The following is a 20,637-nucleotide window of genomic DNA, read 5'->3' as shown; positions in this document are numbered from 1 at the left end:
TGCTTCCAACTTTGTGGCAACAGTTTGGGGAAGGCCCTTTCCTGTTTTAGCATGACAATGCCCCAGTGCAAAAAGCAAGGTCCATTCATAAATGGTTTGTCGAGATCGGTGTGGAAGAACTTGCACACAGAGCCCTGACATCAACCCCATCAAACACCTTTGTGATAGAACGACGACTACGAACCAGGCCTAATCAAATTTTATTGGTCACATACATGTGTTTAGCAGATGTTATTGTGGGTGTAGCGAAATACTTGTGCTTCTATCTCCGACAGTGCAGTAATACCTAACAGTTTCACAACATATACCCAATTTATACGTAAATCTAAGTAATGAATGGATTAAGAGATATATATATATATATATATTAGAGATCGACCGATTAATCGGCATGGCATGGAGCCAAGGTAAGTTGCTAGCTAGCATTAAACTTATCTTAGAAAAAACAATCTTCACATAAACACTACTTAACTACACATGGTTGATGATATTACTGAGTAAACTAGCTTGTCGTGCGTTGCATATAATCAATGCAGTGCCTGTTAATTTGTCATCGAATCACAGCCTACTTTGCCAAACGGGGGATGATTTAAATGATTTAACAAAAGTGCATTCCCGAAAAAAGCACAATTGTTGCACGAATGTACCTAAACATAAACATCAATGCCTTTCTTAAAATCAATACACAGAAGTATATTTTTTTAAACCTGCATATTTGGTTAAAAGAAATTAATGTTAGCAGGTAATAATGAGGGAAATTGTGTCACTTCTCTTGCATTCGTTGCACGCAGTGTCAGGGTATATGCAACAGTTTGGGCCGCCATAATCATGACATAACATTCAAGGTTGTGCACTGTAACAGCAATACTTAGACTTAGGGTTGTATAAAAAAATACAACCCTAAATATGGAACGGTTCCGTATTTCACTGAAAGAATAAATATTTTGTTTTCGAAATGATAGTTTCCGGATTTGACCATATTAATGACCAAAGGCTCGTATTTATGTGTTTATTATGTTATAGTAAAGTCTATGATTTGATATTTGATAAAGCAGTCTGACTGAGCGGTGGTAGGCAGCAGCAGGCATGTAAGCATTCATTCAAACTTTACTGCGTTTCCCAGCAGCTCTTAGCAATGCTTGATTCACAGCTCTGTTTATGACTTCAAGCCTATCAACTCCTGTGATTAGTCTGGCAATACTAAAGTGCCTATTAGAACATCCAATAGTCAAAGGTATATGAAATAAAAATGGTATAGAGAGAAATAGTCAACGTGTCATAATTCCTGTAATAACTACAACCTAAAACTTCTTAACTGGGAATATTGAAGAATTGGGAATATTGAGTCACCAGCTTTCTCATGTTCTGAGCAAGGAACTTAAACGTTGGCTTTTTTACATGGCAAATATTGCACTTTTACTTTCTTCTCCAACACTGTTTTTGCATTATTTAAACCAAATTGAGCATGTTTCATTGTTTATTTGAGACTAAATACATTTTATTTCTGTATTATATTAAGTTAAAATAAGTGTTCATTGTTCATTCAGTATTGTTGTAATTGTCATTATTACAAATATATTATATATATATGTGTGTGTGTGTGTGTGTGTAATAAAAAAAATTACAACATTGAAAAATTGGCCGATTAATCGGTATCGGCTTTTTTTGGTCCTCCAATAAGCACCAAGCACCATAAATCCAGAGACTGCCAGACTTTGATGACAAAATTTGCCCACTAGAAGTACTGCTGTTCTACCTCCCTGTTCAGGTGGGCACAGCACAACGGTGAGTCCAAAAATGTCTTGTAGTCTGCTGCATAAATGGTGTAATATGCCAGGGAGATATGTATACTGTAGACAATGAAAGTAATACTAAGTGTATGTTGTGTAATACGCTGTTAATAGCCCATGTGCCTCACCCTAATAATTTGGTGCACTTGTAGTCTATAGCCTGTTTTAGAGAAATGTCTTCATTGAATATTGTAAGACCTCTCATTGCTTATATGCCCCCTTTATTTATCATATGGTTCTGATTTGGTGTACAGGGAGAATACTGTAAGAACAGCCCATTTCTGTCGCTGTACATTTTCAAAAGTGCTAAACAAATAGTTATATTGACTACGTCCGTCTTCGCTCGCTCATTGTCTTGATCGAAATTACGGATTGCCTCTTATCCGCTCATCATTCCCTTATGCCATTGTTTGTATATCTCAATTGTCAGTAGAAGCCACATTTGTTTTAGCAATTCAGCCATATCAGCTATGTTTTTTTTAAAGGCAGTAAATGCGGCTGAATGAACTGTTTCGCTGCTAGACAAGGCTCCGCTGATAGCCAGATGTACCAGTGGTAAGGATTCACTCCATGGTGTTGAAAAGAAAGTTCTTCTGTTGGGACAGCTTTATGTAAGCCCTTACATTTTGTGGGCATCGTTTGTCACAGTTATAGTGCAGTTAATGTATTGTTAAGTGTGGCGTAGTGGCTTTGCTGGCATACATAAAAAATTAATAAAGTGACTTTGCCCCACCAAGATGTACATGCTAAAATCGCAACTGCATTATCATTACACAGGCGCACCTTGTGCTCGGGACAATAAAAGGCCACTCTAAAATGTGCAGTTTTGTCACAGAACACAATGCCACGGATGTCTCAAGTTTTAAGGGAGCGTGCAATTGGCATGCTGACTGCAGGAATGTCCATCAGAGCTGTTGACAGAATTGAATGTTAATTTCTCTACCATAAGCTGCCTCCAATCATGTTTTAGAGAATATGGCAGTACGTCCAACCGGACTCAACCGCATTCCATGTGTATGGCGTTGTGTGGGCGAGCAGTTTGCTGATGTCAACGTTGTGGCAGTGGGGTTATGGTATGGGCAGGCATAAGCTACAGACAGTGAACACAATTGCATTTTATTTATGGCAATTTGAATGCACAGAGATACCGTGACGAGATCCTGAGGCCTACTGTCGTGCCATTCATCCGCCGCCATCACCTCATATTTCAGCATGATAATGCACAGCCCCATTTTGCAAGGATCTGTATTTTTTTATATAACCTTTATTTAACCAGACAAGTCAGTTAAGAATACATTATTATTTACAATGACGGCCTACCCCGGCCAAACCCGGACGATGCTGGGCCAATTGTGCGCCACCCAATGGGACTCCCAATCACGGCCAGATGTGATACAGCCTGGATTCGAACCAGGGACTACTGTAGTGATGCCTCTTGCACTGAGATGCACTTAGACCGCTGCGTCACTCGGGAGCCCCCGATCTGTATATAATTCCTGGAAGCTGAAAATGTCCCAGTTCTTCCATGGCCTGCATACTCATCAGACATGTCACCCATTGAGCATGTTTGGCATGCTCTGGATCAACGTGTACGACAGTGTTCTAGTTCCCGCCAATATCTAGCAACTTCGCACATCCATTGAAGAGGAGTGGGACAACATTCCACAGGCCATAATCAACAGCCTGATCAACTCTATGTGAAGGAGATGTCGGACTGCATGAGGCAAATGGTGGTCACACCAGATACTGACTAGTTTTCTGATCCACGCCCCTACTTTTTTTTTAAGGAAACAGATGCATATCTTCATTCCCAGTCATGTGAAATCCATAGATCAGGGCCTAATGAATTTATTTAAATTGACTGATTTCCTTATGTGAACTGTAAAGTTCACACAAAAGTTCACACAGTAAAATCTTGGAAATTGTTGCATGTTGCGTTTATGTTTTTGTTCAGTATACTTCATTACATTTACAAAGATGTAACATGCATGATGCAACAATTTCTGTCACAGAAAGTAAAACTGTGTTTTAACTTGCAACTTGTCAAAAATGGAAAACAGGTTAAATGGAACCATTTTCAAAAAATTTTGACATGACCAAATGTGTTTAATTGTTGTTAGTTGTTGAGAGACTGAAGCTATCATCTTTGTCACCAAGCCAGGACCCTCTTCTGTGAAGTTGGTAGCTGTGTTCCCATCTGGTAATGCGCATCACCTGTCAGTCACAACCTTGAGGTTGTAGAAGCTTTTGAAATCAAGCAAAAGCCAAACCAAAAGCATCTATTATTAAACCATCACTTTGTATGCATCATATGTGAATACACTGTACAATAAAGATAATGCTTATATAAGCAGCATAATGTACACCGAAGATGTCCATGATCAATCAACTTCTGATGTTTCAACATGTCTAAGAACACTTCAAATGCGGTATACTTTTTTGCAGCAGTCTTGTTTGTGGCACAGTTTATTGCACTTGTGCAACCACTTAATAATCTTGTGCAGAAATGTACATTACTTTTCACCAAATATGTATTCATTGGGCATGAGACACAGTGGGAGTGGGGTCAGAAGAATCAACTATTTGAAAAACAAAATAAATAATTTTACCATCTTATCTTTATAGAACAAAAACCCTGACCAAAACTCTTTCAGCTGGTTTTAAGACCATTCTCTGAACACATCCTGTGCTGGTGGGTGGGAGGGTGGGATGAAGGGGTTCACACTGTTCGTGGCACAGTTGTTGGCAGGGATGCCGACGCGGCGGTGGCAGGTGAACATCTTGCGCAGCTCGGCGCGAAAGCGGTTATGCAGCCAGGCATACAGGAAAGGGTTACAGCAGGATGAGCTCATGGCACACAAGTGGCACAGCAGCTGGATGAGCAAGAAGTAGCGCTTGTCGATCAGGTCAATGTCAATGTCCCGCAGTACGTTGAACACACTGATGGGCATCCAGCACACGCCGAAAGCTGCCACCACCAGGGTGATCAGACGGAAGGTCTTGCGCTTGCGGGTTCGCTGGGCCTCGGCCTGGCTCTGGGTGCGGTGGCCAGGCACCACACAGTTACGGAGCTTGACAGAGATGCAGAGGTAAGAGATGCAGAGGGCAGACAGAGGCAGGACGTAGGTAATGAAAAGTGTGCTGTATGCGTAGGCCAACCTCTCTCTCTTCTTGCCCATCCAGAACTCCTCACAGATGGTAAAGCCGTCATTCTTGAACTCCACATGGTAGGTGTGGGCCACGGCCGGGGCCACAAGCCCACAGGAGAGCAGCCAGATCCCAGATAGGAGGTAGGTACACGCCAGCACTGAGATCCGCTTCTTCAGAGGGTGAACTGTGGCATAGTACCTGGGGATAGGATCAATTTACCATGTCAAGTGTGGGTATCTTTCTCCTTTTTGATCTGACAATTGCACTGTCGTGCTTGTGTAAAGACATCTCATCATGCTTCTACTCTTGCCTCTCCATAATTTGATGTGAATGTCCCTGCAGATGATTTTATTTCCTGTTATTGACGTAAAGTATGAATCATCTCTCTGAGTTGAACTTTTAGAAAAGTCTTAAGGGTGCTGAATAGAGCTGTTAAGAATTCTTTATGTGACAGAGTTGAATCTATACCTAATCATCGTTCCGGTCCAGCCACAAATACTGAAACACCATGGAGGAAATCTCATTAAAGGATAAATAATAAAAACTGTGAATGAAATTTAATTACGTAATGTGATAGAGAAGTGTACATAGAAATGTGATAATGTGCTCATTCTACTCCAAGTCTAAAAAAGTGTGTTTAATGCAACCTCGACCAAGGCTTACCTGTCAACACCAATAGCAGTGAGCGTGAAGACAGACACGTAGACGGTCACTGGCTGGATGAGGTAAACCAGGTAGCACATGAACCTCCCAAAAACCCAGCCGCGGGGGTTGAAGGCATAGGCCAAGGTGAAGGGGACACAGGTGGCACACATCAGCATGTCGGAGAAGGCCAGGTTTCCAATGAAGAAGTTAGTGATGTTGTGCATCTTACGGGTGTGGCAGATGACGTAGAGCAGCAGGTAGTTGCCAAACACCCCGATCAGCACCACCAGGATGTAGCAGGGGATGATGAGCAGCTTGAAGGACTTCAGCAGCTCCACCCCCACAAACTGAGGGCTACGTTTGGACGAGGAGCTGTTCTGCAGCGCCACCTCAAACACCTGCCCACTGGTGTTCCCCTCCATGCCAGCCACACACGGCCCAGGGGAGGCCAGCTCTACAGTCAATCCACTGCCACTGCCCTCCATCACAGCACTGGAGAAAGGGCAAGAGGTACCTAGAGAGAAAAAAGAAAGCGGAAGCTTAGCTTATCAGTCCTCTTGTTTCTGATGTGGCCAGGTCAACTTACATTCCTCATAACCAAACAAAATATTTTAACCCAAATGCCTGTTTTTATTATAGCATTGTGGTGATGGTGAACAGATCTCTGAGAGGTCTGTGTTGCCTGTATCCCTTGATTGCAATGATATTAAGTTGTTCTGGATGAGATTAACATCCACTGAATAACTTCATCAAAATGTAATGTATTATATAAACCGTTCAGGAAACTCTTAATTTCGATTTTCAAAACAGTTGGGTTGAATCACAAAAACTATGCCCTTCAGAGTCTAGAGGGAATAAAATGCATTAAGTATATTTACACAGTGCATGAATGTCTCTAGTCACTGAAATGATATTAATAATTGTGATGCAAATTAGCAGCACTCAGACACTGACACATGAGTGGGCCAGAGAGATGCTCTTTATTTCAACAAGCCTCTAAATGTGTAATCATGCTTTCCTTGACAACAAATCGTGACCTAATCAGTCTAGAACAAAATCATTTTGCTGAAATAGTCACAGGAAAATGAGGGTATGACAATAGAATCTATAGATGACTGCATACAGTGCCTTCAGAAAGTATTCACACCCCTTGACTTTTTCCAAATGTATTGTGTTAGAGACTGAATTTAGATTTGTTGTCAGTGGCCTACAAACAATACCCCATAATATCAAAGTGGAATTATGTTTATAGATTTTTTTAACAAATTAATTAATAGCGAAAAGCTGAAATGTTTTGAGTCAAGGAGTATTCAACCCCTTTATTATGGCAAGCCTAAATAAGTTCAGGAGTAAAAATGTGCTTAACATGTCACATAACAAGTTGCATGGACTAATAGTGTTTAACATAATTTTTGAATGACTACCTCATCTCTGTACCCCACAAATGCAATTATCTGTTAGGTCCCTCAGTCAAGTAGTGAATTTCAAACAGATTCAACCACGAAGACCAGGGAGGTCTTCCAATGCCTTCCATAGAAGTGCACCTATTGGTAGATTCGTAAAAAAAAAAAAAAAAAACACACACATTGAATATCCCTTTGAGCATGGGTGAAGTTAATAATTACACTTTGGACGGTGTATCAACACAGAGTCATTACAAAGAGACAGGCGTCCTCACTAACTCAGTTGCCGGAGAGGAAGGTAACCGGTCAGAGATTTCACCATGAGGCCAATGGTGACTTTAAAACAGTTCCTGAGTTTAATGGCTGTGATAAGAGAAAACTGAGGATGAATCAACAACATTGTAGTTACTCCACAATACTAACCGAAATGAGTGAAAATGAGGCCTGTACGGAATATTCCAAAACAAGCATTGTGTTTGCAATAAGGCACTAAAGTTAAACTGCAAAAAATGTAGCAAAGAAATTGACTTTTTGTCCTGAATAATAGAAGTGTTATGTTTGAAGCAAATCCAACAAAACACATCACTGAGTACCATTCTTCATATTTTCATGCATGTTGGTGGCTTCATCATGTTATGGGTATGCTTGTCATCGGCAAAGACTAGGGAGTTTTTTTATGTATATAAAGAAAAGAAATAGAGCTAATTCACCTTCTAGCAGAACAATAACTTAAAAAACAACTCCAAATACAGTGCATTCGGAAAGTATTCAGACCCCTTGACTTTTAACATTTTGTTATGTTACTGCCTTATTCTAAAATTGAATGAATTATGTTTTTTGCCTCACCAATCTACACACAATACCCCAAATGAAAAAGCAAGTTTTTTTTGTTTTTTTGGCATAATGTCATTTAAAAAAAAAATGAAATATCACATTTACATACAGTGGGGGGGAAAAGTATTTGATCCCCTGCTGATTTTGTACGTTTTCCCACTTACAAAGAAATGATCAGTCTATAATTTTAATGGTAGGTTTATTTGAACAGTGAGAGACAGAATAACAACAAAAAATCCAGAAAAACACGTCAAAAATGTTATAAAATGATTTGCATTTTAATGAGGGAAATAAGTTTTTGACCCCTCTGCAAAACATGACTTACTACTTGGTGGCAAAACCCTTGTTGGCAATCACAGAGGTCAGACGTTTCTTGTAGTTGGCCACCAGGTTTGCACACATCTCAGGAGGGATTTTGTCCCACTCCTCTTTGCAGATCCTCTCCAAGTCATTAAGGTTTCGAGGCTGACGTTTGGCAACTCGAACCTTCAGCTCCCTCCACAGATTTTCTATGGGATTAAGGTCTGAAGACTGGCTAGGCCACTCCAGGACCTTAATGTGCTTCTTCTTGAGCCACTCCTTTGTTGCCTTGGCCATGTGTTTTGGGCCATTGTCATGCTGGAATACCCATCCACGACCCATTTTCAATGCCCTGGCTGAGGGAAGGATGTTCTCACCCAAGATTTGACGGAACATGGCCCCGTCTATCGTCCCTTTGATGCGGTGAAGTTGTCCTGTCCCCTTAGCAGAAAAACACCCCCAAAGCATAATGTTTCCACCTCCATGTTTGACGGTGGAGATGGTGTTCTTGGGGTCATAGGCAGCATTCCTCCTCCTCCAAACACGGCGAGTTGAGTTGATGCCAAAGAGCTCTATTTTGGTCTCATCTGACCACAACACTTTCACCAGTTGTCCTCTGAATCATTCAGATGTTCATTGGCAAACTTCAGACGGGCATGTATATGTTTTCTTGAGCAGGGGGACCTTTCGGGCGCTGCAGGATTTCAGTCCTTCACGGCGTAGTGTGTTACCAATTGTTTTCTTGGTGACTATGGTCCCAGCTGCCTTGAGATCATTGACAAGATCCTCCCGTGTAGTTCTGGGCTGATTCCTCACCGTTCTCATGATCATTGCAACCCCACGACGTGAGATCTTGCATGGAGCCCCAGGCTGAGGAATATTGACAGTTCTTTTGTGTTTCTTCCATTTGCGAATAATCACACCAAATGTTGTCACCTTCTCACCATGCTGCTTGGCGATGGTCTTGTAGCCCATTCCAGCCTTGTGTAGGTCTACAATATTGTCCCTGACATCCTTGGAGAGCTCTTTGGTCTTTTCCATGGTGGAGAGTTTGGAATCTGATTGATTGCTTCTGTGGACAGGTGTCTTTTTTACAGGTAACAAGCTGCGGTTAGAAGCACTCCCTTTAAGAGTGTGCTCTTAATCTCAGCTCGTTACCTGTATAAAAGACACCTGGGAGCCAGAAATCTTTCTGATTGAGAGGGGGGTCAAATACTTATTTCCCTCATTAAAATGCAAATCAATTTATTACATTTTTGACATGCGTTTTTCTGGATTTTTTTGTTGTTATTCTGTCTCTCACTGCTCAAATAAACCTACCATTAAAATTATAGACTGATCATTTCTTTATCAGTGGGCAAACGTACAAAATCAGCAGGGGATCAAATACTTTTTCCCCCCACTGTAAGTATTTAGACCTTTTACCCAGTACTTTGTTGAAGCACCTTTGGCAGTGATTACAGCCTCGAGTCTTGTAGGGTATGACGCTACAAGCTTGGCACACCTCTATTTGCGGAGTTTCTGCAGATCCTCTCAATCTCTGTCAGGTTGGATGGGGAGCGTCACTTTACAGTTAAAGTCGGCAGTTTACATACACATTAGCCAAAAACATTTAAACTCAGTTTTTCACAATTTCTGACATTTAATCCTAGTAAAAATTCCCTGTTTTAGGTCAGTTAGGATCTCCACTTTATTTTAAGAATGTGAAATGATTTATTTCATCTTTCATCACATTCCCAGTGGGTCAGAAGTTTACATACACTCAATTAGTATTTGGTAGCAGTACCTTTAAATTGTTTAACTTGGGTCAAACGTTTCGGGTAGCCTTCCACAAGCTTGCCACAATAAGTTGGTTGAATTTTGGCCCATTCCTCCTGACAGAGCTGGTGTAACTGAGTCAGGTTTGTAGGCCTCCTTGACCGCACGCGCTTTTTCAGTTCTGCCACAAATTTTCTATGGGATTGAGGTCAGGGCTTTGTGATGGCCACTCCAATACCTTGACTTTGTTGTCAAGCCATTTTGCCACAATGTTGGAAGTATGCTTGGGGTTTATGTAAACTTCTGACCCACTGGAATTGTGATACAGTGAATTATGAGTGAAATAAACAATTGTTGGAAAAATTACTTGTCATGCACAAAGTAGATGTCCTAACCGACTTGCCAAAACTATAGTTTGTTAACAAGAAATGTATGGAGTGGTTGAAAAATGAGTTTTAATGACTCCAACCTAATGACTCCAAGTGTATGTAAACTTCCGACTTCAACTGATTTTTCAGGTCTATCCAGAGATGTTTGATCAGGTTCAAGTCCGGGCTCTGGTTGGGCCACTCAAGGACATTCATAGACTTGTCCCAAAGCCACTCCTGCATTGTCTTGACTGTGTGCTTAGGGTCGTTGTCCTGTTGGAAGGTAAACCTTTGCCTCAGTCTGAGGTCCTGAGCACTCTGGAGCACGTTTTCATCAATGAGGTCTCTGTTCTTTGCTCCCTTAATCTATCCCTCGATTCTGACTAGTCTCCCAGTCCCTGCCGCTGAAACCCATCCCCATAGCTTGATGCTTCCACCACCATGCTTCACCGTAGGGATGGTGGCAGGTTTCCTCCAAATGTGACGCTTGGCATTCAGGCCAAAGAGTTCAATCTTGGTTTCATCAGACCAGAGAATCTTGTTTCTCATGGTCTGAGAGTCCTTTAGGTGCCTTTTGGCACCTCCAAGCGGGCTGTCATGAGCCTTTTACTGAAGAGTGGCTACTCTACCATAAAGGCCTGATTGGTGGAGTGCTGCAGAGATGGTTGTTCTTCTGGAAGGTTCTCCCATCTTCACAGAGGAACTGTGGAGCTCTGTCAGAGTGACCATTGGGTTCTTGGTCACCTCCCTTTCCAAGTCCCTTCTCCCCCGATTGCTCAGTTTGGCTGGGGGACCAGCTCTAGTAAGTCTTGGTGGTTCTAAACTCCTTCCATTTAAGAATGATGGAGGCCACTGTGTTGTTGGGGACCTTCAATGCTGCAGACATTTTTTTTACCCTTCCCCAGATCTGTGCCTAGACACAATCCTGTCTCGGAGCTCTATGGACAATTCCCACAGGTGGACTCCAGTTGTAGAAACATCTCAAGGATGATCTATGGAAACAGGATGTATCTGAGCTCAATTTCAAGTCTCATAGCAAAGGGTCTGAATACTTATGTAAATAAGGTATTTCTGTTTTTTATCTGTAAAAAATTTGCTAACATTTCCAAAAAACAGTTTTCACTTTGTCATAATGGGGTATTGTGTGTAGATTTTTCTTTATTCAATCCATTTTAGAATAAGGCTGTAATGTACCAAAATGTGGGAAAAGGGAAGGGGTCTGAATACTTTCCAAATGCACTCTATACACTGGAGTTGCTTACCAAGACGACATTCAATGTTCCTGAGTGGTCTATTTACGGCTTTAACTTAAATTTATGGCAAGGTCTGAAAATGGTTGTCTAGCAACAAACAACAACCGATTTGACAGAGTCTAAAGCATTTTGAAAATAATAATGGGCAAATGTTGCACAATCCATTTTTTTAGAAAGCTCTTAGAGACTTACCCAGAAAGACTCACAGCTTTATTTGCTGCCAAAAGTGATTCTAACATGTATTGAGTCAGGGGTGTGAATACTTATGTAAATGAGATGTTACTGTATTCCATTTTCAATACATCTGCAAACATTTTTAAAGCTTGTTTTCACTTTGTTATTATGGGGTATTGTGTGTAGATGGGTGAAAAAAAATATGTAATCCATTTTGAATTCAGGCTGTAACACAACAAAATGTGGAATAAGTCAAGGGATATGAATACTTTCTGAAGGCACTTACTGTGTTATCATCAGTTCAGTCACTGTCCAATAGAAACTCATGTTGAGAACAAGTACACGTTGAGGACAGAAACAATTAGGGGAAGGATAATATCATACTAGGCAAAAGTTAAATCTGAGTTAATGATTTTAATTTCTATCTTAGAAAAAGCCCATAAAAATCTTTACAAGATATAGAAGAAAACAGAATTTCTAAACACAAACAGGAATATGATATTTTACTTTTGATTTTGAAGAGAGCCAAGAACTACAGGTTAAACGTAATTAAAACATTCTATTTAATGGCAAATAGACCCTTGCAGCATCACAAAACAAATACATGCCAAACAAGTTATAGTTTTAAAAGATAAGAATACAATGCTTTAATTAGAAACAACAATGATATTAATGACAATCATAAAAGTGTCTATGAAAATCTATATAAATCTGAATTAAACATAATTTGGATTGATCCCACAGCCTTGCTTGACTCAACAACTCTGAAGCAACTATCAGCAGACAAAAAATAGAAATCACCCAAAAATAAATATTAGACACCGTTAAAACTTTCACACTGAGAAAAGCACCAGGTATGGAAGGCTTTCCCATAGAATTGTACTTAACATTCTGGGACAAAGTAGCGTTCGTATTTACTCAAATGACAACACAAGTCACTCAGTTCAATGCTTCCTACTTTGGAAACCTTAAACTTTCCAGTTGAAATAATACATTAAATAAAAATATTATATGAATATCCTAAAGCAAAAATATACACAAATAATACATTATTTGCTGAATTTGCTTTAGAAAGTGGCACAGGACAGGGATGCCCTCTCTGCCCCCTCCTGTTTTGCACTGCCAATTGAACCGCTTGCAGAAAGAATTAGACAGAACCAAAACATAACAGGTATCAGTATTGGTGAACATGAGTATAAACTAAACTTATTTGCCGAAGATCTCCTGATGTACCTGATAAATATTGAAAAGTCAATGCCCCCTTGTTAAAAATATTTTCAGAACACTGTAAAAAGGATATAATAAATGTGGAAAAAACTGAATGGCAATAGGAAAAATAAAAATAATAACTTGCAATTTACAGCAATCCTTTAAGTGGACCACAAAAAATATTAAATACTTAAGATGCTTAATAAATGACAAACAACAAATATATAAAGATAACTTTATCCCATTACTCAACAACATGGAAGCAGATCCACTGAAGACATTCTTTAAAAAAGTGTAGTTGGTCATAGCAGACTTTATATGGGCAAATAAGGTTATTTTCTATGGTAGAGTAGGTCAGGGCGTGACAGGGGGTGTTTTGTGTTTTTCTATGTTTTGTATTTCTATGTTTAAGTTCTAGTTTTTCTATTTCTATGTTGTTGTTTTTTGGGTTGATCTCCAATTGGAGGCAGCTGGTCCTCGTTGTCTCTAATTGGAGATCATATTTAAGTAGGGGTTTTTCTTCCTGTTTTTTGTGGGTTGTTATATTTTGAGTAGTGTTTGTTTCTCTCTGCATCACGGTTTGTTGTTTTGTTAATTCAGTTATTTATGTATTGCAAAGTTTCACAGATTTAATAATATGTGGAACTACAACCACACTGCACTTTGGTCTGCTCCTTTCGACAGCCGTGACAGAATAACTCGCCATCAAAGGACCAAGCAGCGTGCCCAGGAGCAACAGAAATGGACATGGGAGGAAATTCTGAACGGAAAAGGACCCTGGAGGCAGGCTGGGGAGTATCGCCATCCGAGGGAGGAGATTGAGGCAGCTAAAGCGGAGCGGCATTATTATGAGGTGCTGTACAAACCACTAGGCAAGTGCGAGAGGCAGCCCCAAAAATATATTGGGGGGGGGGGGGGGGGCACACAGGGAGATTGGCAGAGTCAGGTTGGAGACCTGATCCAACTCCCCGTGCTTACTGTGGGGGGCGAGTGATCTAGCAAGCGCCATGTTATTCTGAGATACGCACTGTGTTGCCAGTGCGCAGCTACAGCCCGGTGCGCTCGGTGCAAGCTCCTCACAGGTGCCATGCTAGAGTTGGCATTCAGCCAGGAAGGAGTATGCCTGCTCAGTGTTCCTGGTCTCCGGTGCGTCTTCTCAGCCCAGATTATCCTGCGCCAGCTCTACGCACGGTACCCCCAGTTCGCCAACACAAACCTGTGCGACCTGTCACAACGCCTCGCACTTGTCGGGCTACGGTGGTTATCCAGCCAGGATGGGTTGTGCCAGCCATAAGCCCAGATCTCCAGTGCGCCTCCACGCTCCAGTATACCGTGTGCCTCCTCTCCGCACTCGCCCTGAGGTGCGTGTCATCAGCCCGGTGCCACCTGTACCGGTCCCACGCATCAGACCTTCGGTGCGCCTCCACAGCCCAGTACGTCCTGTGCCTGCTCCTCGCACTCGACCTGAGGTGTGTGTCATCAGCACGGTGCCACCTGTACCGGTCCCACGCATCAGGCCTCCAGTGCGCCTCCACAGCCCAGTACATCCTGTGCCTCCTCCCCGCACTCGACCTGAGGTGCGTGTTACCAGTCTGGCGCCACCTATGCCAGTCCCACGCATCAGACCTCCAGTGTGCATCCCCAGTCCGGAGCCTCCAGCGACGCTCCCTAGTACAGAACCTCCTGAGACGGCCTGCAGCCCAGAACCTCCTGAGGCGGCCTGCAGCCCAGAACCTTCAGCGGCGGCCTGCAGCCCAGAGTTTTCAGCGATGATCTACAGTCCAGTTCCTCCGATGACGATCCACGGTCTGGTGGTACTAAAGCAAAGGGATCAGCGGGTGGAGCGGGGCTTACGCCCCAAACCGGAGCCGCCTCCTCTGCTGGAGGTTATGTGGACTGCATTTGAGCCGCCATAAACAGGAGTTGCCCACCCTACCCTCCCTTTTGTTTTTGTTTAGGACCATTCGGAGTCTGCACCTTTGGGGAGGGGGGTACTGTCACGTCCTGACCATAGTAAGAGGTTATTTTCTATGGTAGAGTAGGTCAGGGCGTGACAGGGGGTGTTTTGTGTTTTTCGATTTTTTGTATTTCTATGTTTAAGTTCTAGTTTTTCTATTTCTATGTTGGTTTTTTGGGGTTGATCTCCAATTGGAGGCAGCTGGTCCTCGTTGTCTCTAATTGGAGACCATATTTAAGTAGGGGTTTTTCTTCCTGGTTGTTGTGGGTTATTATATATTGAGTAGTGTTTGTTTTTCTCTGTCACGGTTTGTTGTTTTGTTAATTCAGTTATTTATGTATTGCAAAGTTTCACGGATTTAATAATATGTGGAACTACAACCACACTGCACTTTGGTCTGCTCCTTTCGACAGCCGTGACAGAAGGTGGTTTTAACCTTCCGGACTTGGAATTGTGTCAACTTGCCACCGAAGGCTTTTATTTATGACATGTTAAATGCGCTAAAGAGGAACATATGGTAGATATTGAAGATGTGCATGCTCATCCCCAGAATATTTTCACGTGTCTATTTTCAAAGGATAAAGCTAAGAACATTAAGAGGTTAACAACTTCATAGTTAAGAACACTATAACAGCATGGAAGAAAATGAAATGGATATACAAAAACCAATAGCACTCCCTAAAAACACACCTTTATGGAACAATCCTTGGATAACTTTTCAGAATTAATCGATAAATTGGCCCACGTGGAAAACTACAGGCCAAGAAATCATACATTTTGTTGTAATAGGAAATACAATTATTTCCATAACAGAATTAAAAAGCAATTTTGGACTGACCAATGTAGATAGTCATTTTCAAATATATGCAACTTAAAAGTTGTATACCATGAAAGTTTGACCTGAATGCTTTTGAACATCAGAGCAATGGGAATCCTATTTGAGTCAGAAAAATATACTCATATGATGGGTAAACTATACAAAAGCTTTCAGAGAGCCTAACCAACTGACAATCTCTTTGAAAAAAAATATAAAGTAATGGAACAAAGACTTCAAAATATTGATATTGGCACACGATACACTGATATTGGCACACGATACACTGATATTGGCACGCGATACCCTGATATTGGCACAAACACAACTGATATTGGCACAAGATAGACGGAGTGTTGGAATTTAACAAACAAAATTACAGTTAACGAAAATGCCCGCTCAATCCAGTGTAAACTAATGTATAGAATGTATTATACAACGAACAATATTCACAAATTCTACAGCACAGCGGCAGAGTCATGTCTTAAGTGTAAAACTAACAATGACTCAATAATTCATGCCTTCTATGAGTGTTATAGAGTCCAAAACTTAGGGGCAGAGTTAGAAAGCTGGCTGTCAGAAGTTTTACAGTTTATTTTTAATCCGTCTATCGGCATGCTACAAGACATGCATATGAGGATGTGGTGAGATACCCCAATAGGCTGGACAATATTATTTTGGTCACTTATATTAAAAAAGCTACTGCTTAAATACTGGAAGTCAAATGATACTCCAACATTAAGAGAATGGAAGAATCAAATGCTTTATTATTTAAATATTTCAAAGAAATCTGGCTACAGACAGAAACAACATAACACAATCTGAAGTCTTATGGGGCACAGTCTTACAAGCATTAAGAACAATACTGTGTGTTGTTACAGTGGGAACACGTGAGTCTGAGCAAGTGAGATGTCATTAATGTTTGTTGAAATGTATGTAAATGTCAAGTTGTCTATTGTTTTTGTCTATATATGTTTTTTGTTTATTCAAAAAAATTTATACAAATAAAGTAAAATGAAACAAAATATGACCAGAAAATAGAACAGGTACACAGATGGTGTGGTGGGAAGTCATCAGTATGAGTTTGATCACCTGGTCAGATCGCCTTGTGCATTATAATGCTGAAGGCACTGAGGCATAAACTGTAATCGCTCTCTTTCCAATTAATGTTGGCGTGAATGAGGGAGGATATTGTCTCGTCTTTTCAATCTGCCGTGTTCATGGGAGACACTGTGCCTGTGAGGGAGGGCAAACCACCAGATCCAAAACGGATCATTTACATAGCTGAATGTCTCTCAAATGTTTGAAACATGGATTCATCAGGAAGCATCCAGTGCAGGTGATGGACAGACATATCATATTTTAGCCCGTAGTTGGTGTCTTTCTCTATTTTGTATTCAGCCATATTGTGGAGTAAAATAGGATAATGGACTTGTTCAGGTCCTCCTCAGATTGCATAGTGCTGGCTGTGCACCAACAGAAGAAAATATACTCATGACTCCTGCTGATCAGGTGGAACAGATCTGTGAATGTGACTGTGAATGTTTTATCTTTATGTCTCCTCGTCACATCAGAGAACCCACAGGTCGTTTTAACACTCACCCACTCTACTGGGAGACAGAGAGGGCTGGAACACTAGACAATCTATATCCCTCAGTCAGGCAATATCTGTTCTGCTAGTCTCATAACTCAACTCAGGACAGAACATATTAACAAAGAGGATATCTGATTCAATATGATACTGTATCTCAATAGCTGAAAAACACAGGATTCAGTACAATAAAGGCACATTGTGCACATGGGTTTCACTCTCTCTGCAATGAGCTGGAACAGGTATTAGCTTGGAACATTTTGGTTTAATAATTTCGGGTGATGCCCCCAGGCACTCAAGCCTTCTATTTCTAAAGCGAGTGGCAACACGTTAGAATGGTTTTGAATGGCAGCTAATGCAGGTCTTTCTCTTGGTAGTGCTGATGGTTGTCAACCTGTTAAATACCCTGTCTAGGTAGAACCCGGTTATGAAAGACAATAGAAATACATTCTACTACGAAGCCTATTTCCATTTCCCGCATAACCCATCCACATCTGATACAGCATGTATAGAAAATTATGTGCTCATTAAAAGAGATGTCTAAAAGCAAACATTACTTGACTGAGAGCTAATTTGTTTTAATTTGTAAACATACTGCTATATGCACACTAAACCTATGTGTGCTGACATAATGTCCCTTATTCCATTATTTGGAAAACATTGGAAGGTAAGATTTTCTACCCTAGAAATTGTGATATTGCTAATTCCGTCCTTTGAGAAAAAGGATTGTAACATGATTTCCTATTAAGGCTAGAAAACAGGAACATTCATAGTTTAAAGCTTACCTATTCGTCGAGAGGAGCAGGTGTCGAAGTGAATCTGTCTGTGGCTGTCAACTTTACCACACTTGGAGACAGCGAAGTGCGCGATTCAACGGTCTCCGCCGTTGTTTCCCGCTCCACTTAAGAGGAACAAAGTGAAATAAATACCTTTCGAACTCCCTCAAATATATTATTCTTCTGTTTTACATCATAGATTTGATAAGTTTCCCATCACAAATTTCATAACGGTACTTTGTGAAAATGTGCACCAACGCTTCTGTGTGCTGCAGAGCGCACAACTGCTTCCGAAGACCAACCGGATTGCTAGTAGCTTTTAAGCAACAGGTATTCGACAGCGTCTGTTGCAGGCTTGAAGCCTATTTGACCAATACAGTTGGCTGTTTGTGATGATGTTATCAAATAGGTAGACAGCAGTATCATAGGCTACATTTTCTATACACTCACCATAGCTAAAATTGTTTTATTTTTAGAAGTGGCTATTGGACTGACAGAACAACCTGGTCTCAGTAACATAATACATGTAATCTTAAACACTCCAAATACTGTTATATGAGACACTCTGATTAGTATTATATGTAGTATTATACATTTTGTATGGTAGGCTATGTATTAATTTGTGGATGCCCATCATCTATTTTGTATGATATGTTATGAATTACAATGTCTGATATGTTACAAATTGCAATTTGTGAAATATGTTATGAATTTAAATTCATACAATACGTTAAGAATTTGCAAAATGTATAATATGTTTCGAATTCCAATTTGTTGAGGCTCACATTATCTAGGTGGCTACGTGTTTAACGCTAACATTACCTAGGTGGCTAACGTTAGCTTGGTTAGGGTTAGCTAACATGTTAAGTAGTTGCAAAGTAGCCAATTAGATAAGATGCAAAAGTTGTCCATGCTGAGATTCAAACACGCAACCTTTGTGTTGCTAGATGTTCGCATTATACGCCTAACCATCCATTCCGACCAACCACGCTACTTTCGTTTTTTCCTTAAGTAATCTTCTGTCATGAGTAACCATACCAAACATAACATATCATTCTAATTTGAGTGCCCTGGATTTACATTTACTATGTTATGTCTAGTCTATGAGACCAGGCTGGGCAGAAAGGTTAAGGTAAAACATAGAGATCAAACCTAGTCAAGGTTATAGTAGTGTTGTAGTACGGTTTCGTGTCCGGATTTGAGACCACATATTTAGTGTCTTGGTGTTGTTTTTGTGTCAGACAGATTTTTACTCGGTCTTGACCTGGTCTCGGACAGTGAAGACTCCAAATTTTTCCCGAGACCAGCGAGTGAAAAACTCATAATTATCAGCTTCTATTCAGTCAGAGGAAATTGTTGGAAAGTTGCACACTCACTAATAGTAAGGGGAGACCGGGGGAAATTATAACAGTTTTATATCTATTATAGACATGTTTGTGCAGTGGTGAACCTAATGTACCAAGGCTTCACGTGTGTGACAGGCTCATGATGATGAAGGACAGCAACCGTAATACAAACGCAATGATGTAGGAGTGCACGTTTTGTAAAACACAAAGGGACTGTGGTGTAGTGGAGGCTATACGTATAACGTGAATGTCTAGCAACCCAATGGTTGCGAGATCAGTTCTTATAAGCAATGACAACGTTAGCATTTTAGCTAATTAGCACTTTTCAACTACTTACCACTTTTTAGCTACTTGGCAACTCCTTGGCATGCAGGGTTGGGGAGTAACGGATTTACATGTAATCCGTAACATGTAAGGGTTTACAGAAAAAACTGTAACTGTAATACATTACATTACCAGCAAAAATATTGTAATCAGATTACATATACTTTTGAAAAACTAAATGATTACTTGGAGCATTACTTTTAAATTCAGAAAGGATGTTTGCGAAAAACAATCGGACACTTCTCTGTTTTCTCAATGACATTGAAATCATAATTGAAAAAGGCGCAAGTTTAAATGTGTTCAACGTGAGCGAGTCTGACCATAAATCAGAGACCACTATGATGACACACCAAATGTGTTTGATGGATCGCAGGAAAAGAGCGGGAATAGGCTTTTGTAGGCTACAGTCAAAGCTATGTCTTCTAATGGTGCGACTGCTGTCGGCATCCAAAGATTATCCAATTTCAATAAACGTTTGGAGGTAAGGATGGCAGCAGTGGTGTAGTCTACGGCGATACAGATATCACGTATCTACATAGCGCATTGATGTGAATCACACTTTTGCTCTCTCGTTTTTTTTGCGCCTTACGGATAGTTTTTTGTGGATTGCTGTTCACAAATCGAAATGTGTATTTGAACCCAATAATGGTTGAATTGAAGAAGTTTAAGTTCCCTATCAGTCATTGTTTTATAAACAGTAATTGTTTTAATCACAGGGTAGCCTGTGAAAAATGCGCTCTTGTAACAGCTGCGTAGTGCGGATCCCAGCCTATGGAATAAAAGTGAGGCTTTTATTGCTCAATCTAATTCATGCTGATAAAATAAATAAATGAATATGCCTAATGGACAAATTCTCAAACTCGCATACGTTTGAGAGACTTAAAGGGGCAATCTGTAGTTGCTACATCATTTTTTTGGTCTTATAAATTATATATATCCATTGAT

General features: G+C 40.7%; 1 protein-coding gene across 1 annotated transcript; it reads right to left on the bottom strand.

The window, feature by feature from the left end:
• Nucleotides 1-4,450: 4,450 nt before the first annotated feature.
• Nucleotides 4,451-9,575, bottom strand: LOC115199590 (prolactin-releasing peptide receptor-like). Its single transcript, XM_029761920.1, has 3 exons — nt 9,548-9,575; nt 5,604-6,099; nt 4,451-5,138 (listed from the first exon to the last, which is right to left on the bottom strand). The coding sequence occupies exons 2-3, from the start codon at nt 6,068-6,070 to the stop codon at nt 4,451-4,453; spliced, it is 1,155 nt and encodes a 384-aa protein (XP_029617780.1). The 5' UTR covers nt 6,071-6,099; nt 9,548-9,575.
• Between the last annotated feature and the right edge of the window lie 11,062 nt (nt 9,576-20,637).

This window comes from Salmo trutta, chromosome 9, assembly GCF_901001165.1.
Source record: "Salmo trutta chromosome 9, fSalTru1.1, whole genome shotgun sequence".
NCBI lineage: Eukaryota > Metazoa > Chordata > Actinopteri > Salmoniformes > Salmonidae > Salmo > Salmo trutta.
This window is presented reverse-complemented; position numbering and strand designations above follow the sequence as displayed.

Coding starts and splice junctions, on each gene's coding strand:
- LOC115199590 (XM_029761920.1), bottom strand. CDS start 6,070: ATGGAGGGCAGTGGCAGTGGATTGACTGTAGAGCTGGCCTCCCCTGGG. Junction 5,139..5,603: donor ACTGCTATTGGTGTTGACAG/GTAAGCCTTGGT, acceptor TCCTATCCCCAG/GTACTATGCCACAGTTCACC.